The sequence below is a fragment of the Oncorhynchus mykiss genome, chromosome 15, assembly GCF_013265735.2.
Source record: "Oncorhynchus mykiss isolate Arlee chromosome 15, USDA_OmykA_1.1, whole genome shotgun sequence".
In the NCBI taxonomy this organism is placed as follows: domain Eukaryota; kingdom Metazoa; phylum Chordata; class Actinopteri; order Salmoniformes; family Salmonidae; genus Oncorhynchus; species Oncorhynchus mykiss.
The window spans coordinates 52,192,215-52,212,440 of NC_048579.1; the positions used below are offsets into that span (position 1 = coordinate 52,192,215).

At 44.2% G+C, this 20,226-nt stretch overlaps 2 protein-coding genes and 1 pseudogene across 4 annotated transcripts; 1 reads left to right on the plus strand and 2 right to left on the minus strand.

Moving 5' to 3' along the window:
* Window positions 1-847: 847 nt before the first annotated feature.
* Window positions 848-10,882, minus strand: LOC110490278 (ankyrin repeat and SOCS box protein 15). 3 transcript variants are annotated; one of them, XM_021563576.2, is made up of 13 exons: window positions 10,636-10,877; window positions 10,111-10,192; window positions 9,959-10,011; window positions 9,372-9,500; window positions 9,088-9,246; window positions 8,769-8,875; window positions 8,478-8,616; window positions 8,072-8,243; window positions 7,486-7,646; window positions 6,955-7,099; window positions 4,676-4,943; window positions 4,216-4,369; window positions 848-4,046 (listed from the first exon to the last, which is right to left on the minus strand). In XM_021563576.2, the coding sequence occupies exons 2-13, from the start codon at window positions 10,188-10,190 to the stop codon at window positions 3,871-3,873; spliced, it is 1,743 nt and encodes a 580-aa protein (XP_021419251.2). In that variant the 5' UTR covers window positions 10,191-10,192; window positions 10,636-10,877; the 3' UTR covers window positions 848-3,870. The 3 variants fall into 3 exon arrangements, with proteins under 3 accessions (XP_021419251.2, XP_021419249.2, XP_021419252.2); XM_021563574.2 differs by having other exon boundaries at window positions 9,959-10,192; window positions 10,636-10,882; XM_021563577.2 differs by lacking the exon at window positions 10,111-10,192 and having other exon boundaries at window positions 10,636-10,879.
* A 1,728-nt stretch (window positions 10,883-12,610) lies between these two features.
* On the plus strand, window positions 12,611-15,495 carry LOC110490280 (NADH dehydrogenase [ubiquinone] 1 alpha subcomplex subunit 5). Its single transcript, XM_021563579.2, has 5 exons — window positions 12,611-12,712; window positions 13,161-13,205; window positions 13,296-13,412; window positions 13,603-13,668; window positions 15,286-15,495. The coding sequence occupies exons 1-5, from the start codon at window positions 12,692-12,694 to the stop codon at window positions 15,385-15,387; spliced, it is 351 nt and encodes a 116-aa protein (XP_021419254.1). The 5' UTR covers window positions 12,611-12,691; the 3' UTR covers window positions 15,388-15,495.
* Window positions 15,496-15,804: 309 nt separating this feature from the next.
* The window catches only part of LOC118938894, a 70,847-nt pseudogene continuing 66,425 nt past the window's right edge, over window positions 15,805-20,226 (minus strand).

Here is a 20,226-nt window from a genome sequence, read left to right on the forward strand (position 1 = left end):
TGATGACTTGTGAGGCATCTGTTTCTCAAACTAGACACTCTAATGTACTTGTCCTCTTGCTCAGTTGTGCACCGGGGCCTCTCACTGCTCTTTCTATTCTGGTTAGAGTCAGTTTGCGCTGTTCTGTGAAGGGAGTACTACACAGCATTGTACGAGATCTTCAGTTTCTTGGCAATTTCTCACATGGAATAGCCTTAATTTCTCAGAACAAGAATAGACTGACAAGTTTCAGAAGAAAGCTCTTTGTTTCTGGCCATTTTGAGCCTGTAATTGAACCCACAAATGCTGATGCTCCAGATATTCAACTAGTCTAAAGAAGGCCAGTTTTTTTGCTTCTTTAATCAGCACAACAGTTTTCAGCTGTGCTAACATAATTGCAAAATTATTTTCTAGTGGTCAATTAGCCTTTTAAAATGATAAACTTGGATTAGCTAACACAACGTGCCATTGGAACACAGGAGGGACGGTTTCTGATAATGGGCCTCTGTACGTCTATGTAGATATTCCAATAAAAATCAGCAGTTTCCAGCTACAATAGTCATTTACAACATTAACAATGTCTACACTGTATTTCTGATCAATTTTATTTTAATGGACAAAAAAATAGCTTTTCTTTCAAAAACAAGGACATTTCTAAGTGACCCCAAACTTTAGAACGGTAGTGTACGTGTCAGCAACCACAGCTAATAAAGTCACTTAAACCTTTAACAAAGAGTTGCAGTCAGTTTTGTTATGGGTGGCCAGTAATAAACTGGTCCTGAACATCTCTAAAACTAAGAGCATTGTATTAGGCACAAATCATTCCCTAAACTCTAGACATCAGCTGAATCTGGTAATGAATTGTGTGGCTGTTGAACAAGTTGAGGAGACTAAATTACTTGGTGTTACCTTAAATTGTACACTGGCATGGTCAAAACATGTAGATTCAATGGTTGTAACGACGGGGAGAGGTCTGGCATTAATAAAGTGATGCTCTGCTTTTTTGACACCATATTCCAAAAAGCAAGTCCTGCAGAGTCAAGTTTTGTCTTCTCTTGATTATTGTCCAGTCATGTGGTCAAGTGCTGCAAAATACCTAGTTAATAAGCTGTATTTGGCCCTGAACAGAGCGGCACATCTTGCTCTTCATTTTGCTCTTCATCAGAGGGATAATATAAATAGTATGTATGCCAGTCTCTCTTGGCTAAGAGTTGAGGAGAGACTGACTGCATCACTTGTTTTTATAAGAAACATTGTTGAAAATTCCAAATTGTTTGCGTAGTCAACTTACACACAGCTCTGACACACACACTTACCCCAACAGACATGCCACCAGGGGTCTTTTCACAGTCCCCAAATCCAGAACAAATTCAAGAAAGCGTACAGTTTTATAGGGAACCATTTTTGCACTGAACTGCTTTCCATCTCATATTGCTCAAATGAACAGCAAACCTGGTTTCAAAAAACAGATAAAGCAACACCTCACGGCACAACGCCTCTCCCCTATTTGACCTAGATATTTTGTGTGTATGTATTGATGTGTAGGCTACAGTATGTTTGCCATTTTTAAAATGCATGTAGTTCTGACCTTGAGCTGTTTATTAATGTTATGTCATGTTTCATGTTTTGTGTAGACCCCAGGAGGAGTAGCTGCTGCTTTCACAACAGCTATTGGGATCCTAATAAAATAACAAATAGCAAATCTAGCTCACATGATTCTAATAATCAGCTGGTGAATCAGGTTAGATAAAATGGGGATTAGAGCAAAATCATTCAGGAAGTTAGTTTTAGATAAAACAGGGATTAGAGCAAGAGCCTCCAGGAAGTTAGCTTTATATAAAACAGGGATTAGAGCAAAATCCTCCAGGAAGTTAGCTTTAGATAAAACAGGGATTAGAGCAAAATCCTCCAGGAAGTCAGCTTTGATAAAACAGGGATTAGAGCAAAATCCTCCAGGAAGTTAGATTTAGATAAAACAGGGATTAGAGCAAAAGCCTCCAGGAAGTTAGCTTTAGATAATACAGGGATTAGAGCAAAAGCCTCCAGGACGTTAGCTTTAGATAAAACAGGGATTAGAGCAAAAGCCTCCAGGAAATTAGCTTTAGATAAAACAGGGATTAGAGCAAAATCCTCTAGGAAGTTAGCTTTAGATAAAACAGGGATTAGAGCAAAATCCTCCAGGAAGTTATCTTTAGATAAAACGGGGATTAGAGCAAAAGCCTCCAGGAAGTTAGCTCTCCAGGAATAGGGTTGGAGAGCCCTGGTCTATGGTATGACTAGTGGGTAGGAATACAGTGTCCACTCCACTGTGTCTCGATGAGCGGTAGGCTGGTGTTGACAGGACAGGAATGCTGCTGTTCAGTTAACAACAACAGTCTGGCAACGATAGAACTCTCTCAACATAATTCTACATTGGACCATGCTACTCTAGTCTACCCTCTGCTAGCTGTGCCTTCACAACAGCAAAACCCACGTTTGGTTCAGTCAGTTAACTGGGGTGTTCTTCAGTTTAAACATTTCATGATATGATCTGAATACAGCAATTGTTGTTCCACTACTGTAAAGGCCCAAGGCTTGGTTGGAGTGGAGGATAACAGGCACTACACAGTGCATAGGACTATAGTTGTATGCGTGGATGCCGATTGTAACATTGCCACCCAATGGTGTTTTAGGGTTACTCAACTATGCTTTGGGAAAATGGCTGAAATCCTAACATGTATTTGGGGAATGTTACGAGATTTGCCTCATAAACTCTCTGTGTTCCAGGAAGAGTTGAGCTGAGGGTTGTACTTCAAAGCAGGATCATTGAGTTAGCCAGCTAACTCCTAAATATTCTGAAATAACTTATTTTTTAAATTTCTTAAAAAAAAAAAAAAGCTTGAAATAAGCTTGAAAATTAATAGTTATTTGTGGTTGTTTATCAAAGTTAGCTGGCTAACTCATTGATTCTGGTTTGTTGTACACCCAACAGGTCTCAGTAACCTGCTGTAAACATGCATCCTGTCCTGATCTTGTCAACAGTCACATTTTCAGACATTCTTTCAAAATAATGTGTTTTTATTTATTTTAAGACTCATATTGATGCCATAAGTCAATGCTCCAACTTGTCAAGGATGTTTGAGTGCTGGATAATGATGATTTAACTGGTTTCACTGTCCAGATCTGTCTACACTTGCAAGCCTGACTACCTCCGGAGGTTGTCAGGGAAATAAGATCACAATCAGATCACAATGCGTCTTTTAATCTTCTACACCTGTCTAAAAATGTGGTCACAATCAGAATGTGGACAAGATCAGGACAAAGAATGCATGTTAGCACCAGTCACGGGGCTAGTGACAACACAACTAGCTCCCAGAACTTTGAGGGTATAATATGGATGAGCTGTTGTCTAGATCTAGGTCTCTCTAGATTTAAACCCTGGTCTTATGAGTCAGGTAGGTGTCAGGGTCACTGTAAAAGTCAACAGTCCATTGCAGCAGAGTCATTCAGACCAGACCGTGAGTGTTTAGCCCTACTTATAAACTGAATGAGCTCTCAGAGTTATTTTTTCGACCTGACCTGCTCTTCCCATGGGGAGATCTTGAAGAGTACATCACACTACATGCACTGTACCATGCTGCACAGCTGTGCTGTCTAATGTATGAAGTCTAGTAGAAGTAGAAGTACTATGATAAGGACAATTGACACTATTCAGAGAACATGAATCAGTGTGAAAAGAATTGTAGTTATTACAAACATTACATCACAAGAACACTTGCCATACTTCATATAAGCATAAGTATATGAGCTGATGCATTATTCACGAGAAAGAGCGTAATGTGATTGATCAGTTATGCACAGAACAGGATCACTTTTTGTTCTTCTAAATATGTTTTCATTGATATAGTCCAGTTATGAGTGTGAGGCTTCCAACCCACCATACTCGTCGTACTCCCTGTAGGTGAGGTAGTGTTTGAGTGTCGGGGGAAACGGGACGGTAGCCATGACCTGTGGGTCATTCAGTCTTCTAGGGGTCATCTGTCTCCTAATGACCAAACGACATTGGTGCTGCAGGGACCGAGGGTTGTCTGGGGATACACACACATGGACGGGCACACACACACACACACACACACACAAAAAGTCAGATTATTCTGTTCATGATGATGGAAAGTTGATCTGTAAGATATTTCAGTCTTTGCATTCCCACTGTTTTCTGTCCACTACTATTGTTTATTAGCAATGATGCTGCCTTACCCAGAATGTCACAGATGTCTGGCCACTCTTTCTGTTTCTCCAGCACCCGTAGGAGGTTGGGGCAGATACGTGGGTGTCTGACGTAGTCCAGAAGCATCCGTACCACACTCCCCGCCAGGTTGACCACCGCCGACAGGGAGATGATTTCACAGAACTGGAGCAGAGAGCGAACAGGACAGCGAGACTGACATCAGAAGGACATGCAGTGGAACTGGACAAGGTATTAGCTGCACTTGCTGTTATCTTCTAATTTAGACCAACACATTCTACATCAGTGTCGGCCAACCCTGGTCATAGAGGACCACAGTGTGTGCAGGCTTTAGTTCCAGCCGAGAACAAAAACACAGAACCTGTCTTCCTCCAGAACCAGGACTTGCCTACTTCCTGTATTCTAAATCAAAGATTGGGGGCCTAATCCTGTTGTACTGGAATAGGCCAGGAATAAGTCTACATGACTTACCGAGGCTCTGTAGTCCTGGTTATAAAATAAAGTTCTTCTATGGTTATGTTGGTAGTCGACCCTGGAGTCGCAGTCCATATCCTGTCCGTTGCCGTGGTTACACAGGAAGCACTTCTCTATGTCGTAGCCGTTGTTGAGCAGCAGGCGCAGAATCATGTGATCTCTGAGACAGTACTGCAACGCGGTGGGAAACAGTGTGTCACTGATCATTCTGAAGTAGCAGTTGACTTCGGCACCCCTGGACAATAGCAGACGCACCAGCTCATACCTGGGGTGGGAAGGGATAGGGTTAGACAGGTGATGTCATAGAAGAGACCAGGAAGTAGGAAATATATGGGAGCTGGGTTGATGATAAAAGGTTAAGACAACGTCATAATTACAAAAGGAAGCTTAAAAAAATAAACAAATTCATCGGACCTAGCATGGGAGCCAACAAACTGTTCCAATATATAGAAGTTGGTGACGTCACTGCTGTGTTCCATTCAGTTTCATTTATACAGTGCATCTGAAAAGTATTCAGACTCCTTGACTTTTTCCACATTTTGTTACGTTACAGCCTTATTCTAAAATGTATTAAAATGTTCCCCCCCCTCATCAATCAACACACAATACTCCATAATGACATCACAATACCCCATAATGACATCACAATACTCCATAATGACATCACAATACCCCATAATGACAAAGCAGAAACTGTAAAATACTTTATTTACATACTGTAAGTATTCAGAACCTTTGCTATGAGACTCGAAATTGAGCTCAGGTGCAACCTGTTTCCAATGATCATCCTTGAGATGTTTCTACAACTTGATTGGAGTCCACCTGTGGTAAATTCAATTGATTGGACATGATTTGGAGAGGCAAACACCTGTCTATATAAGTCCCACAGTTGACAGTGCATGTCAGAGCAAAAATCAAGTCATAAGGTCGAAGGAATTGTCCATAGAGCTCCGAGACAGGATTGTGTCAACACACCAAAACAATTCTGCAGCATTGAAGGACCCCAAGAACACAGTGGCCTCCATCGTTCTTAAATGGAAGAAGTTTGGAACCACCAAGACTCTTCCTAGAGCTGGCCGCCCAGCCAAACTGAGCAATCAGTAGGCCTTGGAGAAGGGCCTTGGAGAGGTGACCATGAACTCAATGGTCACTCTGACAGAGCTCCAGAGTTCCTCTGTGGGGATGGGAGAACCTTCCAGAAGGAAAACTATCTCTGCAGCACTCCACCAATCAGGTATTTATGGTAGAGTGACCAGACAGAAGCCACTTCTCAGTAAAAGGCACCTGACATCCCGCTTGGAATTTGCCAAAAGACCATGAGAAACAAGATTATCTGGTCTGATGAAACCAAGATTGAACTCTATGGCCTGAATGCCAAGCATCATGTCTGGAGAAAACCTGACACCATCCCTATGGTGAAGCATGGTGGTGGCAGCATCATGCTGTGGGGATGTTTTTCAGCGGAAGGGACTGGGAGACTAGTCAGGGTTGGCAGAAATATGAACGGAGCCAAGTATAGAGAGATACTTGATGAAAACCTGCTCCAGAGCGCTAAGGACCTCAGACTGGGGCAAATGTTCATCTTCCAAGGGGACAACGACCCTAAACACTCAGCCAAGTCAACGCAGGAGTGGCTTCAGGACAAGTCTCTGAATTTCCTTGAGTGGCCCAGCCTGAGCCTGGGCTTGAACCCGATCGAACATCTCTGGAGAGACCTGAAAATAGCTGTACAGCGACACTCCCCATCTAACCTGACAGAGCTTGAGGGGATATGCAGAGAAGAATGGGAGAAACTCCCCAAATACAGGTGTGCCAAGTTTTTAGCGTCATACCCAAGAACACTTAAGGCTATAATCGCACCAAAGGTGCTTCAACAAAATACTAAGTAAAGGGTCTGAATACTTTTGTAAATTTGACATTTCAGTTTTTTATTTTTAATACATTTGCAAAAATGTCTAAAAAAGTGTTTGTGCTTTGTCATTATGGGGTATTGTGTGTAGATTAAGGGGGGGGGGGGGGACAATTGAATCCATTTTAGAATAAGGCCGTAATGTAACAAAATTTGGAAAAAGTCAAGGGTTCTGAATATTTTCCGAATACACTGTAGCTATTGCAGAGGTAGTTGGTAAAACACGGACTACTCTCAAGTGAGGAATAACCTTCCCCGAGGGAGACATTAATAATTGCGTTATCCCAAAGCTAACACCTACTGTAGGCTTAGTTCAGTGGTCTAACACGGTTAGAGTTGAGTTACCCACACAGATACAGTCTCATACCTCCCAGCGCGTACAGCCACAAGGAAGCAGCGTAGCGGGTCCAGGTCAGTTTTGGCCCCGGCGGCCAGCAGCATCTCTGTGCAGGTGATATCACTGTTGGATACGGCGAAGTAGAGTGGACTCCGCCTCATGTCCCCGTAGCTCTCTGGTAACACAGTAATAACAACATGCTCAATTATCCAAAACATCCTAGGAACTCAGTTGGGGTTGAGAGTTAGAATAGTAGAAAACACAATGTGCCATTTTGAAATGTGGTTGTACATCGGCAGTTTTTCTCTTGTAATGTCAGTCACTCAATTAGCCCATGTCAACTAACATTTTGTAGATAGTCTAGACAGCATGTAAGTTAAGGGCACGTACCCAGGGGCCTTGACCTCCAGAGGGCCCCCATTGGCCCACACAGGAATCAACCTCACAACTCTGAAGTTACAAGCACCTTCCTCTTGAGCAGGGCTCCCTTATGAAATAGATTATGTGTCCATGTGTTTGCCCAATTGTACTACCTGGGTTGTGTGTGTCCATGGATTGTACCTGAGATGTGTACGTCCAGCTGAGCGTTGACATCGAAACCTTTCTCTATGAGCAGCTCCAGACAGTCAACATGGCCGCCATCTGCTGCAGAGTGGACTGGGCTCTGGCCTGACAGACGGATGGCCCTCTTAGTGGTGATGGGGATGAAGGTCCTCAGAGCACTGGGACAAACACAGCATCATAGATCAGATTGTTGATTATACCAGCACTATTGATTATGTTGTTGAAACAGGATCTAGACTATGACCTGAACAACTGCTTCTAGACCCAGGGATGGATAATTCCTCAGGGGTAACACTTTCCAAGAACTGGATCATCAGATAACTCTCTAGCCGATGTCTTGATCAATTGATTTCCACAAAGACCAGCATGCTTTCCAGTAGTTGTTCTTGGCATCCCTGTTCTAGACTGTTAGTAATATATGCCATTTAGCAGACGCTTTCACACAAAGCAAGTCATTATGTGCATACATTTTACATATGGGATCATCTACGTCCTGGGAATCGAAACACAGTTCTGGCGTTGCAAGCGCCATGCTCTACCAGCTGAGCTACAGAGGACCGCGTAGTAAGAGTCAGCCACTCACAGGATGTGTCCCTCATAGGCGGCTCTGTGTATGGGCAGCTGGCATGCCAGACTGGCTATGTTAGGGTTGGCTCCAGCTTGCAGGAGGAGGTATATGCAGTCCAGGTTCCCTGAGCCGGCTGCATCGTACAGGACACTGTCTCCGTTATACGCCTGGGCGTTCACGTCGCCACCTGGTGGGAAAGAAGGACGATTAACCCTACTGTAGTCCTGTGGACTTGTGTTCAAGCCAAACATTTATGTAAACTGATATGAACAATCAGTTGATATCAACTACTTTTCAGTTCCTTGTAAATGTATTTTTGGCTGTTCTTCGAGAATGTTTATTTGCCTTTTGGTATGACAATACGTTTAAAATGTTTACATTATTCATCAAGGACAATCTAAGGCCTCTGATTGGCTCGTACCGTTCTTTATGAGTATATCCAGGACCTCGGCATGGGCATACTCTGCTGCGATACCCAGCGGGGTGACATTGTGCCCATCTACAGCTGTCACCTTGGCCCCATGCCTCAGCAGAAGCACCAGGATGGCACTGCAGCCCACCTGGCAAGATAACACACACACTTTTTAAGGAGAAGGGAACTACAATAAAACATTGTTTTTTATTACATGTTTTGGCATTCCTGGGCCTTGATGATATGGTATACGGCTGAAGAAGAAATATAAACAAGACTACAGGTGTAACTCAAACTCACCTTGGCTGCCTCGTGAATGGCCATCCACTTCTTCAGACACACCTGTTCCACGAAGGCCCCACAATTGATCAGAGTGGACACCATGTCATATGATCCCTGTCTCACCGCTAACACACATCAACACAGGACGACACATAACAAAACAGAACTTGCATGCTTGATTGACGACATAGAACAGTGCTTGAATACAGTATTGTGTGTGTGTGTGTGTGTGTGTGTGTGTGTGTGTGTGTGTGTGTGTGTGTGTGTATCTATCTATCTATATATATATATATATATATATATATATATATATATATATATATGACTGTGCGTGTACCAAGCAGCAGTGGGGACTCATTCAGGCTGTTGGTTTTGTGTGGAGATGCTCCATGCCGCAGTAGAGTCCTGACATTTTCCAGCAGACCCTCCTGAGCAGCCAGAATCAACGCTGTGTCCCCGCCTGCAGTCACATCATCCACAGTCCCATCACAGGAAGCTGCAGGATCACACACACAAAAGTAATGGGAATTAAACACGTGTTATAGAAGCAGTACTGTAAGTGGCTACGGGTATTTCAGGTACTAGTTGTGAGGTACTGCTGGTGGTATGTGGGCCTCTCACCCAGCAGGACCTGATCCAAGACCTGTTCCTGGGACTGCACGGCGGCTCTGTGTAGGGGAAGCCACCCTCTGCTGTCCCTCTCTGTGAAAGCCTGCAACCCAGACAGCTCCTGCAGGGTATACACATTACCTAGGGAGAGACACCACACAGAACCCTACGTTAGGATTATGGCTAGCGTTATGGCTAGGGTTAGGGTTGAACCCTGATGTGGACATAAAGATAGGGTCAGGGTTGAACCCTGATGTGGACATAAAGCTAGGGTTAGGGTTGAACCCTGATGTGGACATAAAGCTAGGGTTAGGGTTGAACCCTGATGTGGACATAAAGCTAGGGTTAGGGTTGAACCCTGATGTGGACATAAAGCTAGGGTTAGGGTTGAACCCTGATGTGGACATAAAGCTAGGGTTAGGGTTGAACCCTGATGTGGACATAAATATAGGGTTAGGGTTGAACCCTGATGTCGACATAAAGCTAGGGTTAGGGTTGAACCCTGATGTGGACATAAAGCTAGGGTTAGGGTTAATAGCTTTAGGGCAAGGGTTGGGCTAGGCAGTTTGAAAGGCACGGTTGGTGAGGGGTAGTCCTACCTTGCTCAATGGCAGTCACTATCCTCAGATAGTCACCGCTGGCTGTTGGCATGCTGTTGAGATATGGGTAAACAAAGTCAGGGAGCGGTGACAAACGTACTGCGGGATGTGCGAATAATACATGAACGTAATCCTCTCCATTTTCTGAATACCTGTCTATTGATAAGTCTCGAATACTCTCTCGAATGGCATACTCAATAAGCTCCTCCTCACATCTATCAACGTCCTCCATTCCTACAGAGAAATCAAAAAGAGGAACCAAAAGGTTACCATGACCCTCAATACTATTTTATTGATTTTAACTAGGCAAGTCAGTTAAGAACAAATTCTTATTTCCAATGTCAGCCTACCGGGGAACAGTGGGTTACCTGCCTTGTTCAGAGGTAGAAAGACAGATTTTTACCTTCAGCTCGGGGATTCGATCTAGCAATCTACCCACTAGGCTACCTGCTGCCCCCTCGATCTAGCAACCTTTGGGTTAACTGGCCCAACGCTCTAACCACTAGGCTACCAGTCTCCCCCAAATGACTCATGTCACTGCAGTCTGCATAGATCAACAGACACATCCTAAACTATAGGCATGCAGTCAGGAATGTCATTGCAATGACAAATTGAAAGGTTTTAAAGCACCTTCGTCGCTATCAAATATCTGAATGAACGGGCAACTCCAGTCTTACCTGTAAAATCTCCAGTGAAAGTCCCAGTCTTCGAAGGTTTGTTGGCTGCAAACTAACTTTTATGTTGGTGTTTGCAGGAGTAATGGGATATTTTTAGACTTGACATGCCTATAATATCAGCCCCACACACTCTGAGAATGCCTGTCACACTGTCACATGCAGTGTTTCGCTATCACACTAAACACAGTTTATCATAATGAGATTTAATTGACTATAGGAGCCATACAGTATAGACAGGCTGTCCGGCTTACAGCACACAAGTCCTACATTATTTTGATATTGCTAGTATGTGTAGTGTACCCACTTCGAATTATTTTAAATTACCATTTGTAATACTTATTTTTCCAATCTAATCATTGAACATGTATTGTAGGATCCATTAATAAATAACATGTATTTAGGTTACTGAATAAGAGGACTCATGTCTACAGTCGTGGCCAAAAGTTTTGAGAATGACACAAATATTAATTTTCACAAAGTCTGCTCCCTCAGTTTGTATGATGGCAATTTGCATATACTCCAGAATGTTATGAAGAGTGATCAGATGAATTGCAATTAATTGCAAAGTCCCTCTTTGCCATGCAAATGAACTGAATCCCCCAAAAACATTTCCACTGCATTTCAGCCCTGCCACAAAAGGACCAGCTGACATCATGTCAGTGATTCTCTCGTTAACACAGGTGTGAGTGTTGATGAGGACAAGGCTGGAGATCACTCTGTCATGCTGATTGAGTTCGAATAACAGACTGGAAGCTTCAAAAGGAGGGTGGTGCTTGGAATCATTGTTCTTCCTCTGTCAATCATGGTTACCTGCAAGGAAACACGTGCCGTCGTCATTGCTTTGCACAAAAGGGCATCACAGGCAAGAATATTGCTGCCAGTAAGATTGCACCTAAATCAACCATTTATCAGATCATCAAGAATTTCAAGGACAGCGGTTCAATTGTTGTGAAGAATGCTTCAGGGCGCCCAAGAAAGTCCAGCAAGCGCCAGGACCATCTCCTAAAGTTGATTCAGCTGCGGGATTGGGGCACCACCAGTACAGAGCTTGCTCAGGAATGGCAGCAGGCAGGTGTGAGTGCATCTGCACGCACAGTGAGTCGAAGACGTTTGGAGGATGGCCTGGTGTCAAGAAGGGCAGCAAAGAAGCAAATTCTCTCCAGGAAAAACATCAGTGACAGACTGATATTCTGCAAAAGGTACAGGGATTGGACTGCTGAGGACTGGGGTAACGTCATTTTCTCTGATGAATCCCCTTTCCGATTGTTTGGGGCATCTGGAAAAAAGCTTGTCCCAAGAAGACAAGATGAGCGCTACCATCAGTCCTGTGTCATGCCAACAGTAAAGCATCCTGAGACCATTCATGTGTGGGGTTGCTTCTCAGCCAAGGGAGTGGGATCACTCACAATTTTTCCTAAGAACACAGCCATGAATGGTACCAATGGTACCAACACATCCTCCGAGAGCAACTCCTCCCAACCATCCATGAACAGTTTGGTGACGAACAATGCCTTTTCCAGCGTGATGGAGCTCCTTGCCATAAGGCATAAGTGGCTCCGGGAACAAAACATCGATATTTTGGGTCCATGGCCAGGAAGCTCCACAGACCTTAATCCCATTGAGAACTTGTGGTCAATCCTCAAGACTCACAAATTCTAACAAACTTCAAGCATTGATTATGCAAGAATGGGCTGCCATCATGGGATGTGGCCCAGAAGTTAATTGACAACATGTCTGGGCAGATTGCAGAGGTCTTGAAAAAGAAGGGTCAACACTGCAAATATTGACACTTTGCATCAACTTCATGTAATTGTCAATAAAAGCCTTTGACACGTATGAAATACTTGTAATTATACTTCAGTATTCCATACTAACATCTGACAAAAATATCTAAAGACACGGAAGCAGCAATATTTGTGTCATTCTCAAAATGTTTGCCCATTACTGTACTTACTACACAATCAGACATGCTGAGCTTTTATTTTGAAAAAACGAGGACGTGTTGACGTCATTTTTATTCGACAGAAGTGACCCAGAATCCGTAGCGCCCATAATCATGGCTGGCGTTCTGAAAAAGGTACGAGTCGAGGTCATATTATGATGATGCTTTTGTGAAAATGTAATGTGCTTTTGTTTATTCAGTTAGATTACTGTCACTTTACAATCGATATGAGCTTGTGTCGCTTCCTATTGACAAGCATGCGTGTCAGATAGCTGCTAGGCTGGCTCGTCTACTAGCTAGCTTGCTCATTTGCTGGAGGGTTCGTGGATATATACTTTGATCTGCTATGTCAGGGTTAGTTACCTAGGCCAAGGGCTTGTCCGTTGTGAAGTAAATATAGCCAATTTAGATGGCTGACACGATACGAACCCAAAGGTACATGACGTTTTATCCATATGTTCTGTAATGTTCCACCTTCCTTCTGAATGCCGTATGGCTATTTTACCCAGGAGATTACTAACGTTAACTATGTAGTCTCGCGTGCCAGCTAGCTATTATGCTCATTGTGTCATATTTCCCCCAGACAACAGGTTTGGTGGGACTGGCCGTGTCCCACAACCCTCATGAGGTGAGTCTCCAGTAATGGCCATAAACCGCAGTAGTGGACCACGCCTACTTTGGTATGATAATGTAACGGTCTGTGCGTGTGTCCCCTCAGCGCCTGAGGATCTTGTACAGTAAGATCCTGGCGTCTCTCCAGGTCATCCCTCAGGACGCAGCCTACAGAAAGTACACAGAACAGCTTGTCAATGACCGTTTTGACCTTATCAAAGCCGTAAGTTTACACTCCAACCATCCTCACATCTAGGGTCAGGTGAAGTTTAACAGAGGAGAACTCTTCCTACCAGCTCCCCCTTGTTGACTTTTATATTTATGATGTCATGTTACGAGACATTGTTTGGAATGGCATCTGTGTTTCAATCCATATAGATCATTTCATTGTCTTTCTTCATTTCAATTGAAAGGAGCCTGATGTGGAGAAACTAGAGAAGAAAATCAACTGTGGTCAGATCGAGGAGGTCATTCACCAGGTACAGAGAGGAGCCTCACACTCTTTTCATTGCATCTTCCTCCTAAAGTTGCACCTGGTTTCTACATGCGTCCGTTGTCCTGATCATGTCCAAATTCTGGTTGTGCCCACATAAGTTGACCGGTGTAGACACATTGTGATCTGATTGTGATTATATCTTCCTGACCACCTCCGGAGGTAGTTGAAGACGCATCTTGTGCGGATATCCTTGAAGTGTAAACAAATCCGGATAACAAAAGCGTATAAATTTGGCCAACGTTATGGTTGTCCCGCCCTCTCAAAAAATAGCAAACAGTTGAATTAAGATCATGGTCTTTAGAAACCAAATGCCAACTGGCACTGTGGTCGGATATGCCACAGTCCAATACCGCGTCCAGCTCTGCTTAAAATTGGCATATAGAAAAATATGTTTAAGAGATATTGTCCCGAATGAGAGAAAAACGGTTCTCACATCTAATGCCAGGCCAAAATAAAATATTTGAAAACATCATAGGCTACAGAAAGGCCAAGGACTGTAATAGCAGAATTGAAACGTGTTGGGGATGCATGCAGGGATGGACTATGATGGAGCAGAAGAGAGCAGTGTATAGATAGGCCTAATGTTCCCCCTGTACCTAACCAGGTAGGCAGGTGGTGAATAGTCCATTTCAGTTGCTGTATCAGATATGAACATAATACAGTGATGTTATAATGCAGTCCTTTTCGGATGTCAATAAAGTGCAGAAGATTTCCAAACTGATGCGTCGAGGCGCATAGCTTTCTGTAGCCTAAGCGTGAGCGAGGCTACTGTCCAATAGGCTAGTGTAGGCTTCAATTACGAAGGACTCTTCAGGCTACTTTTAGATTGACTCTGTTCCTTTATAAAGCCTTTGCTTTACATGCTTGCTGCTTTTATCCATGCATTTTCATAATTTGACCACACGTCTTGCTATAGGTTATCATTTTGAGGTACCGTTAGCGAATTATCAATGATTTGGAGGAAACTGAACCACGGTCATTCTCCCAGCATGTTGCTTTTTTATTCCTTTAATACTGTTTAGGCCTATACTAAAGGTTATTTACAATATGTATGTAAACATCGATGCGTAATGAACAACCCTATCCTGACTTATTTGGATAATGCGTTGTGCCATTCAGAGATGCACTTTGTAGCCTACTCTAACTTACTGTGCAATAATAGTATTTTGTACACACATCCAGATATTCAAATCGTTTGTGTGGTGACGTTTTTAGGGATTGGAGAGATTCTCTGAATATTGGACAAGTCGAGGTTATCGAAACAGTAGTCTGTTACGCCCAGTCTTAAATCATTGGATAACAAAAGTAGGCTGTAATGATGAGTATAAAACTATTGACTATAAAAGCGTGCTGTTTTCTGTCATAACGGTAGGTCGAATTAATTTGCCACCAGGGAGGGACCAGGGAATCTGGTCACAATACGAAGTGGGCAGATAAGAATCCCATTTTATTACCGTGTGTAGACACAACAAATCTCGATCGGATGACGACAGCCATGTTAATGGAAGTTGTAACCACGGCTACATAAACCTCTCACATACTATCTCCCTCCTCTTCCTCATTTATCATATCTGACCCACTCATTTCCTCTTCCCTCCAGGCGGAGTGCGAGTTGGCTCTATCCAGGAAGATGGCAGAGTGGAAACCATGGGAACCACTGATTGAAGAGCCTCCTGTCAACCAATGGAAGTGGCCCGTTTAAAGACTACTTGCTGTATTTGTCTGTTTGTGTCAGTGTAATTACTTCATTCCCAATGAAGCATGTACAAATAAAGCTGTGGAAATATTTTCCCTATCCTTGTAAAACTAATCTTGTACCTTTTTGCCTTGTGGGTACTGAGTGATGACAGTTCCATAAAAACACTCAGCCAAACCAAGGAGAATGAATGGATGTTAAATAGCAAGAGTTTGTGCTCATTTGTTGCAAACGGTTTGCATTAATGAATACACCATGTGTAAACCTTGAACAGATCAAGAAAAACACATTTAATTAATGCAAGGTGTAACCTATCCTAGTGCACCTCACATATTTAAAGATCACTTAAATGTAAGAGTGGACAAAAGTCTGAACTGGCACCCATGTGGGTTGCAACATGCATATAATACCCACCTGTAAGGCTGTTATTTTATACTGGACTTCTTCTGGAGGTCAGGAAGATCAGTCATTTTAATCATCAAAACATGCTGCATGTTACCAAGTATAAACAGGGCTCAAGATACAAGCCTTCACCTCAGGCACAACTTGTTTTATTATAACCACAACCTTAGAGCTTTACATCGACAAGACCTCATATGAACAGTTCTATAGACCAGACAGGGGAAAGAGCTGAATCAGCTATGTGTAATAGAGTAAGGGCTTTATTCAACCCAGATAGCACACTCTGAACCGACATCGTTTACCGTGAATGCAGCCTCCACTAACACGGCAGGAACATTTCCTTTAAATTAAAATTACACTTTGATAGAGCCCTACCATCAATCATTCCTTATAATAAGTATTGTTCACCATGAAGCATTTAATAGTACAAAATTAGGTTAACCATAACTAGCTAGCGTGTATTTCCCATTCACTGTGGCATAGCCATAGAATTAGCAGAACAGACTTTTTCATACACTATTGTGGGTAGTTTTCCGTTTGAATTGCTGCTCATCACATCCATAGAAACGAGCAACACTGAAGTCATTTCAATAATGGAAACTCCTGTTGGGTGGCCCATAAAAAAAGCCAAAGGATTTTCATAGCCATGTCCATTCTACTAATTCTATAGTCATAACATTCATAATATTGGGATGTGTTCTTCACTGAGCCGTTCTCCATGCCCATGTGAAGTGCAGACAGTTGCATCATGGGAGCTGTAGTTCCCTCAGGTCCTGGAGTCTTGGGCTCCGCTGGTGGCCCTCTGCAGCAGCTGGACCATGATGGGGTAGACAGGGGCAAACTCCTTCCCCTGACGAGCCCTCACACTCTGCATGTAGGCCTCCAGAGCACCCCTTGCACACACAGAAGAAGAAGGAGATAGAATTACTAAAGACACACTACCCAATAGAACTGATAGGAATTTCATAATTTTACCACAAGAGGGTGCTCACTCACTCCTCTGAGTGATACCAAACAACCCAACAAAGCTGTCTCAAAGGCTGTAAGACTTTTGTCGTTCTCCTGCAGTAACCTAATGAGTGTAAGGCGGTCTCTCTCTGAAGGGTGGTCATCCAGCCACTGGGAGTAGCGAGCGATGGACCACTCTGCTCTCTGTAGAAGAGGAAGAATTAATACAAAGTTAAGATAATGATGGTTGGAAGCAGAATAGATAAGTGTGTATAGGAGTGTGTGTAGGTACACTACATGACCAAAAGTATGTGGACACCTGCTCGTCGAACATCTCATTCCAAAATCATGGGCATTAATATGGAGTTGGTCCCCCTTTTGCTGCTATAACAGCCTCCACTCTTCTGGAAAGGCTTTTCACTAGATGTTGGAACATTTTTGTAGGGACCTGCTTCCATTCAGCCACAAGAGAATTAGTGTGGCCAGGCACTGAAGTTGGGCGATTAGGCCTGGCTTGCAGTGGGCGTTCCAATTCATCCCGAAGATGTTCAATGGGGTTGAGGTCAGGGCTCTGTGCAGGCCAGTAAAGTTCTTCAACACCGATCTCGACAAACCATTTCTGTATGGACCTCGTTTTGTGTACAGGGGCATTGCAATGCTGAAACAGCAAAGAGCCTACCCCAAACTTGCCATAAATTTGGAAGCAAAGAATCGTCTAGAATGTAATTGTATGCTGTAGCGTTGATTTCTCTTCACTGGAGCTAAATGGCCTACCCCGAATCATGAAAAACAGCCCCAGACCATTATTCCTCCTCCGCCAAACTTTCTCCTGGCATCCGCCAAACCCAGATTAGTTTGTCAGACTGCCAGATGGTGAACCGTGATTCATCACTCCAGAGAACGTGTTTCCACTGCTCCAGAGTCCAATGGCGGCGAGCTTTACACCACTCCAGCCGGCGCTTGGCATTGCGCATGGTGATCTTAGGCTTGTGTGGTGCTGGTCGGCCATGGAAGCCCATTTCATGAAGCTTCCAACGAACAGGTCTTGTGCCGACCTTTCTTCCAGAGGCAGTTTGGAACTCGGTAGTCAGTGTTGCAACCGAGGACAGAAGATTTTTACACGCTATGCACTTCATCACTCGGCAGTCCCATTCTGTGAGCTTGTGTGGCCTACCACTTTGCGGCTGAGCCATTGCCGCTCCTAGACGTTTCCACTTCACAACAGCACTTACAGTTGACCGGGGCAGCTCTAGCAGGGCAGAAAGTTGACGAACTGACTTGTGGGAACGGTGGCATCCTATGACGGTGCCACATTGAAAGTCACTGAGCTCTTCAGTAAGGCCATTCTACTGCCAATGTTTGTCTATGGAGATTGTAAGGCTGTGTGCTCGATTTTATACACCGGTCAGCAACAGGTGTGGTTGAAATGGCTGAATCCACTCATTTTAAAAGGGTGTCCACATACTTTTGTATATATAGTGTGTGTCGGTGTGTGTACCTGGTGAGGTGATCTGAGCTCAGATGAAAAGGAAGTGTAGCAGGGTGCTGTATGGAATCAGATCCCCCACGGCTGGACTGCTGGCTATCAGCTCACTGTTCTGGAACAGCGGGTCCCTAACAACACACACACAAAATGTCTTGTCTACATTGAGGTGTCTAGCCGAAATAACATGTTCATTCTGTTACACCATTAGCCTTTACCCATTATCTTTAAACCATTCTCCTAGCGTCTAAGTAGAGACAGAGTCAGACGGCGGGGAGAATTACAGCCCTCTAACCCTCCAATAATGACTAACATCTTCATTAAGATCCACTCTGGAAACGACCGCTGCTGTTGAGGTGATCCCCATCTCATCAAAGGTGTAACAGGAGTAGGTGTGACATAATAACAGATGTAATAACATACCGGAACGATCTCAGCAGGCGGTAGGGTTTCCCCCAGCTCAGACACTCTCCTACAGAGAGGAGCGACAGGCCAGGTCCATCTAAAAACACAGAGAAGAAATAGCACCGCGAGAACACGAATAGAGAGCTACTGGGTGAACTTCAAGATGCACAGAACACCCAAGAGACTGGCAAACAGCGAGGGAGAGCCGGAGGCAGACACGGAGAGAGACACTGATAACACCCTCACATTCAGCCCTTCTCCTCACCTGAGCGAAGTCAGCCTGCCAGTCTCATCTTGCCTCCCTCCCCTAGGGGGGGGGCGCAGCAGGCTGGCGTGGAGGATGAACAGTGTGATGCAGCGCCGGGCGATGCTCTCCGTGTTGTCGTATGTGAAGTCGACACACTGGAAGTGGCGGAAGTCGTCCACCATCGCGCGGCCCACGAAGCCCTGTTGGTCTCGCATGTACAGGAAGCAGGGCACGTCCGTCTTCCCCGGAGGAGGACATAGACCTGGACACAGAGACATATATAGAACACACACACACCCTATGGTTAGTATAGTATAAGGGCCTGACTCATAACCTTGAACCTCAGGCCATTGACCCACAATGCTTGAGTGACTACACACTAGACCTATGCGTGTTACTGAATGTGTTTGTTTATGCAAATGTGTGTATGTGTGTGCTGCGAGTCGGCTAAGTCCCAGCAGGGCCTTGTCTGTGCAAGATCAGAGAGCGCAGAGCAGGCTAGTTTGTATTCAGAGCGCTGAATGTCAATCTGAGCTCTCGGTCTCTGTATGTATGGCCGTGACAGAATACCCAGCGTGTGCCAGGGGCCGATAACATTTAGCCAGCGGCAGGAGGCTACAGTACTGACGCAGGGACCCTTTGTGTGGCTCTGTCTAACGGGACCCTGCTAGCTGTGTGTGTGTGTGTGTCTGTGTCTGTGTCGTGACTGCAAAGCCCCAAGACTAACGGAGTCTACAGGTCCATTGGGAGCCTCTCTATTGTACAGAGACGAGTCTGGCTAATATGAATGGAGGGAGAATATCTGAATGCAACTGTAGAGGGTCTAAACCAAGGGTTTCTAAACTTTTTTACTCAGGCCCCCCTTCCAGCTTTGGAACCCCAGCCCCCCCTTCCAGCTTTGGACCCCCCCCCCCCCCCCCCCCCCCTCCGCACAGGCCACGTCTATTTCTATTGGCACAAGCACTGTTCACACCCCTCTTGTTAGCAGGGAGAACATTTAGCAGGTTTAAAAGATTATTTCCTGCAATTCTATACATTTTGCCATGTCTAATGTGTACTCGTGATATTTGAGTGTCTCGAACATTACAAAAAATTTAAGTCTATGGGCTAAAAAGACTCAGCTGGAAAACGCTATCCGACATGGGCTTGTAACGAGCTCTCTGAGGTATGTAATGACTGACACGACAAGAGGAACTGATGATGCACTAACCAATTTAGACATGTCACCTTGTGCATTCTACTATTACAACTTTCAGGAGTAGGTAGAAAGCCGGACCCCGCCACCCCACCTAGAGGGCGCGCCCCACAGTTTGGGAACCGCTGGTCTAGACCATAGACATCGTATTAAATTCATTGCTAA

Bases quoted from the DNA above. Each gene is read 5' to 3' on its own strand.
- LOC110490278 (XM_021563574.2), bottom strand. From the start codon at position 10,190: ATGGAGGACGTTGATAGATGTGAGGAGGAGCTTATTGAGTATGCCATT. The intron at 7,100-7,485 runs GTACAATCCATG...CTGTGTTACCAG, and splicing joins GCTGGACGTACACATCTCAG to AGAGCTACGGGGACATGAGG. The intron at 4,944-6,954 runs GTATGAGACTGT...TTCCCACCCCAG, and splicing joins GTGGCTGTACGCGCTGGGAG to GTATGAGCTGGTGCGTCTGC.
- LOC110490280 (XM_021563579.2), top strand. From the start codon at position 12,692: ATGGCTGGCGTTCTGAAAAAG. The intron at 12,713-13,160 runs GTACGAGTCGAG...TATTTCCCCCAG, and splicing joins TGGCTGGCGTTCTGAAAAAG to ACAACAGGTTTGGTGGGACT. The intron at 13,206-13,295 runs GTGAGTCTCCAG...GTGTCCCCTCAG, and splicing joins TGTCCCACAACCCTCATGAG to CGCCTGAGGATCTTGTACAG.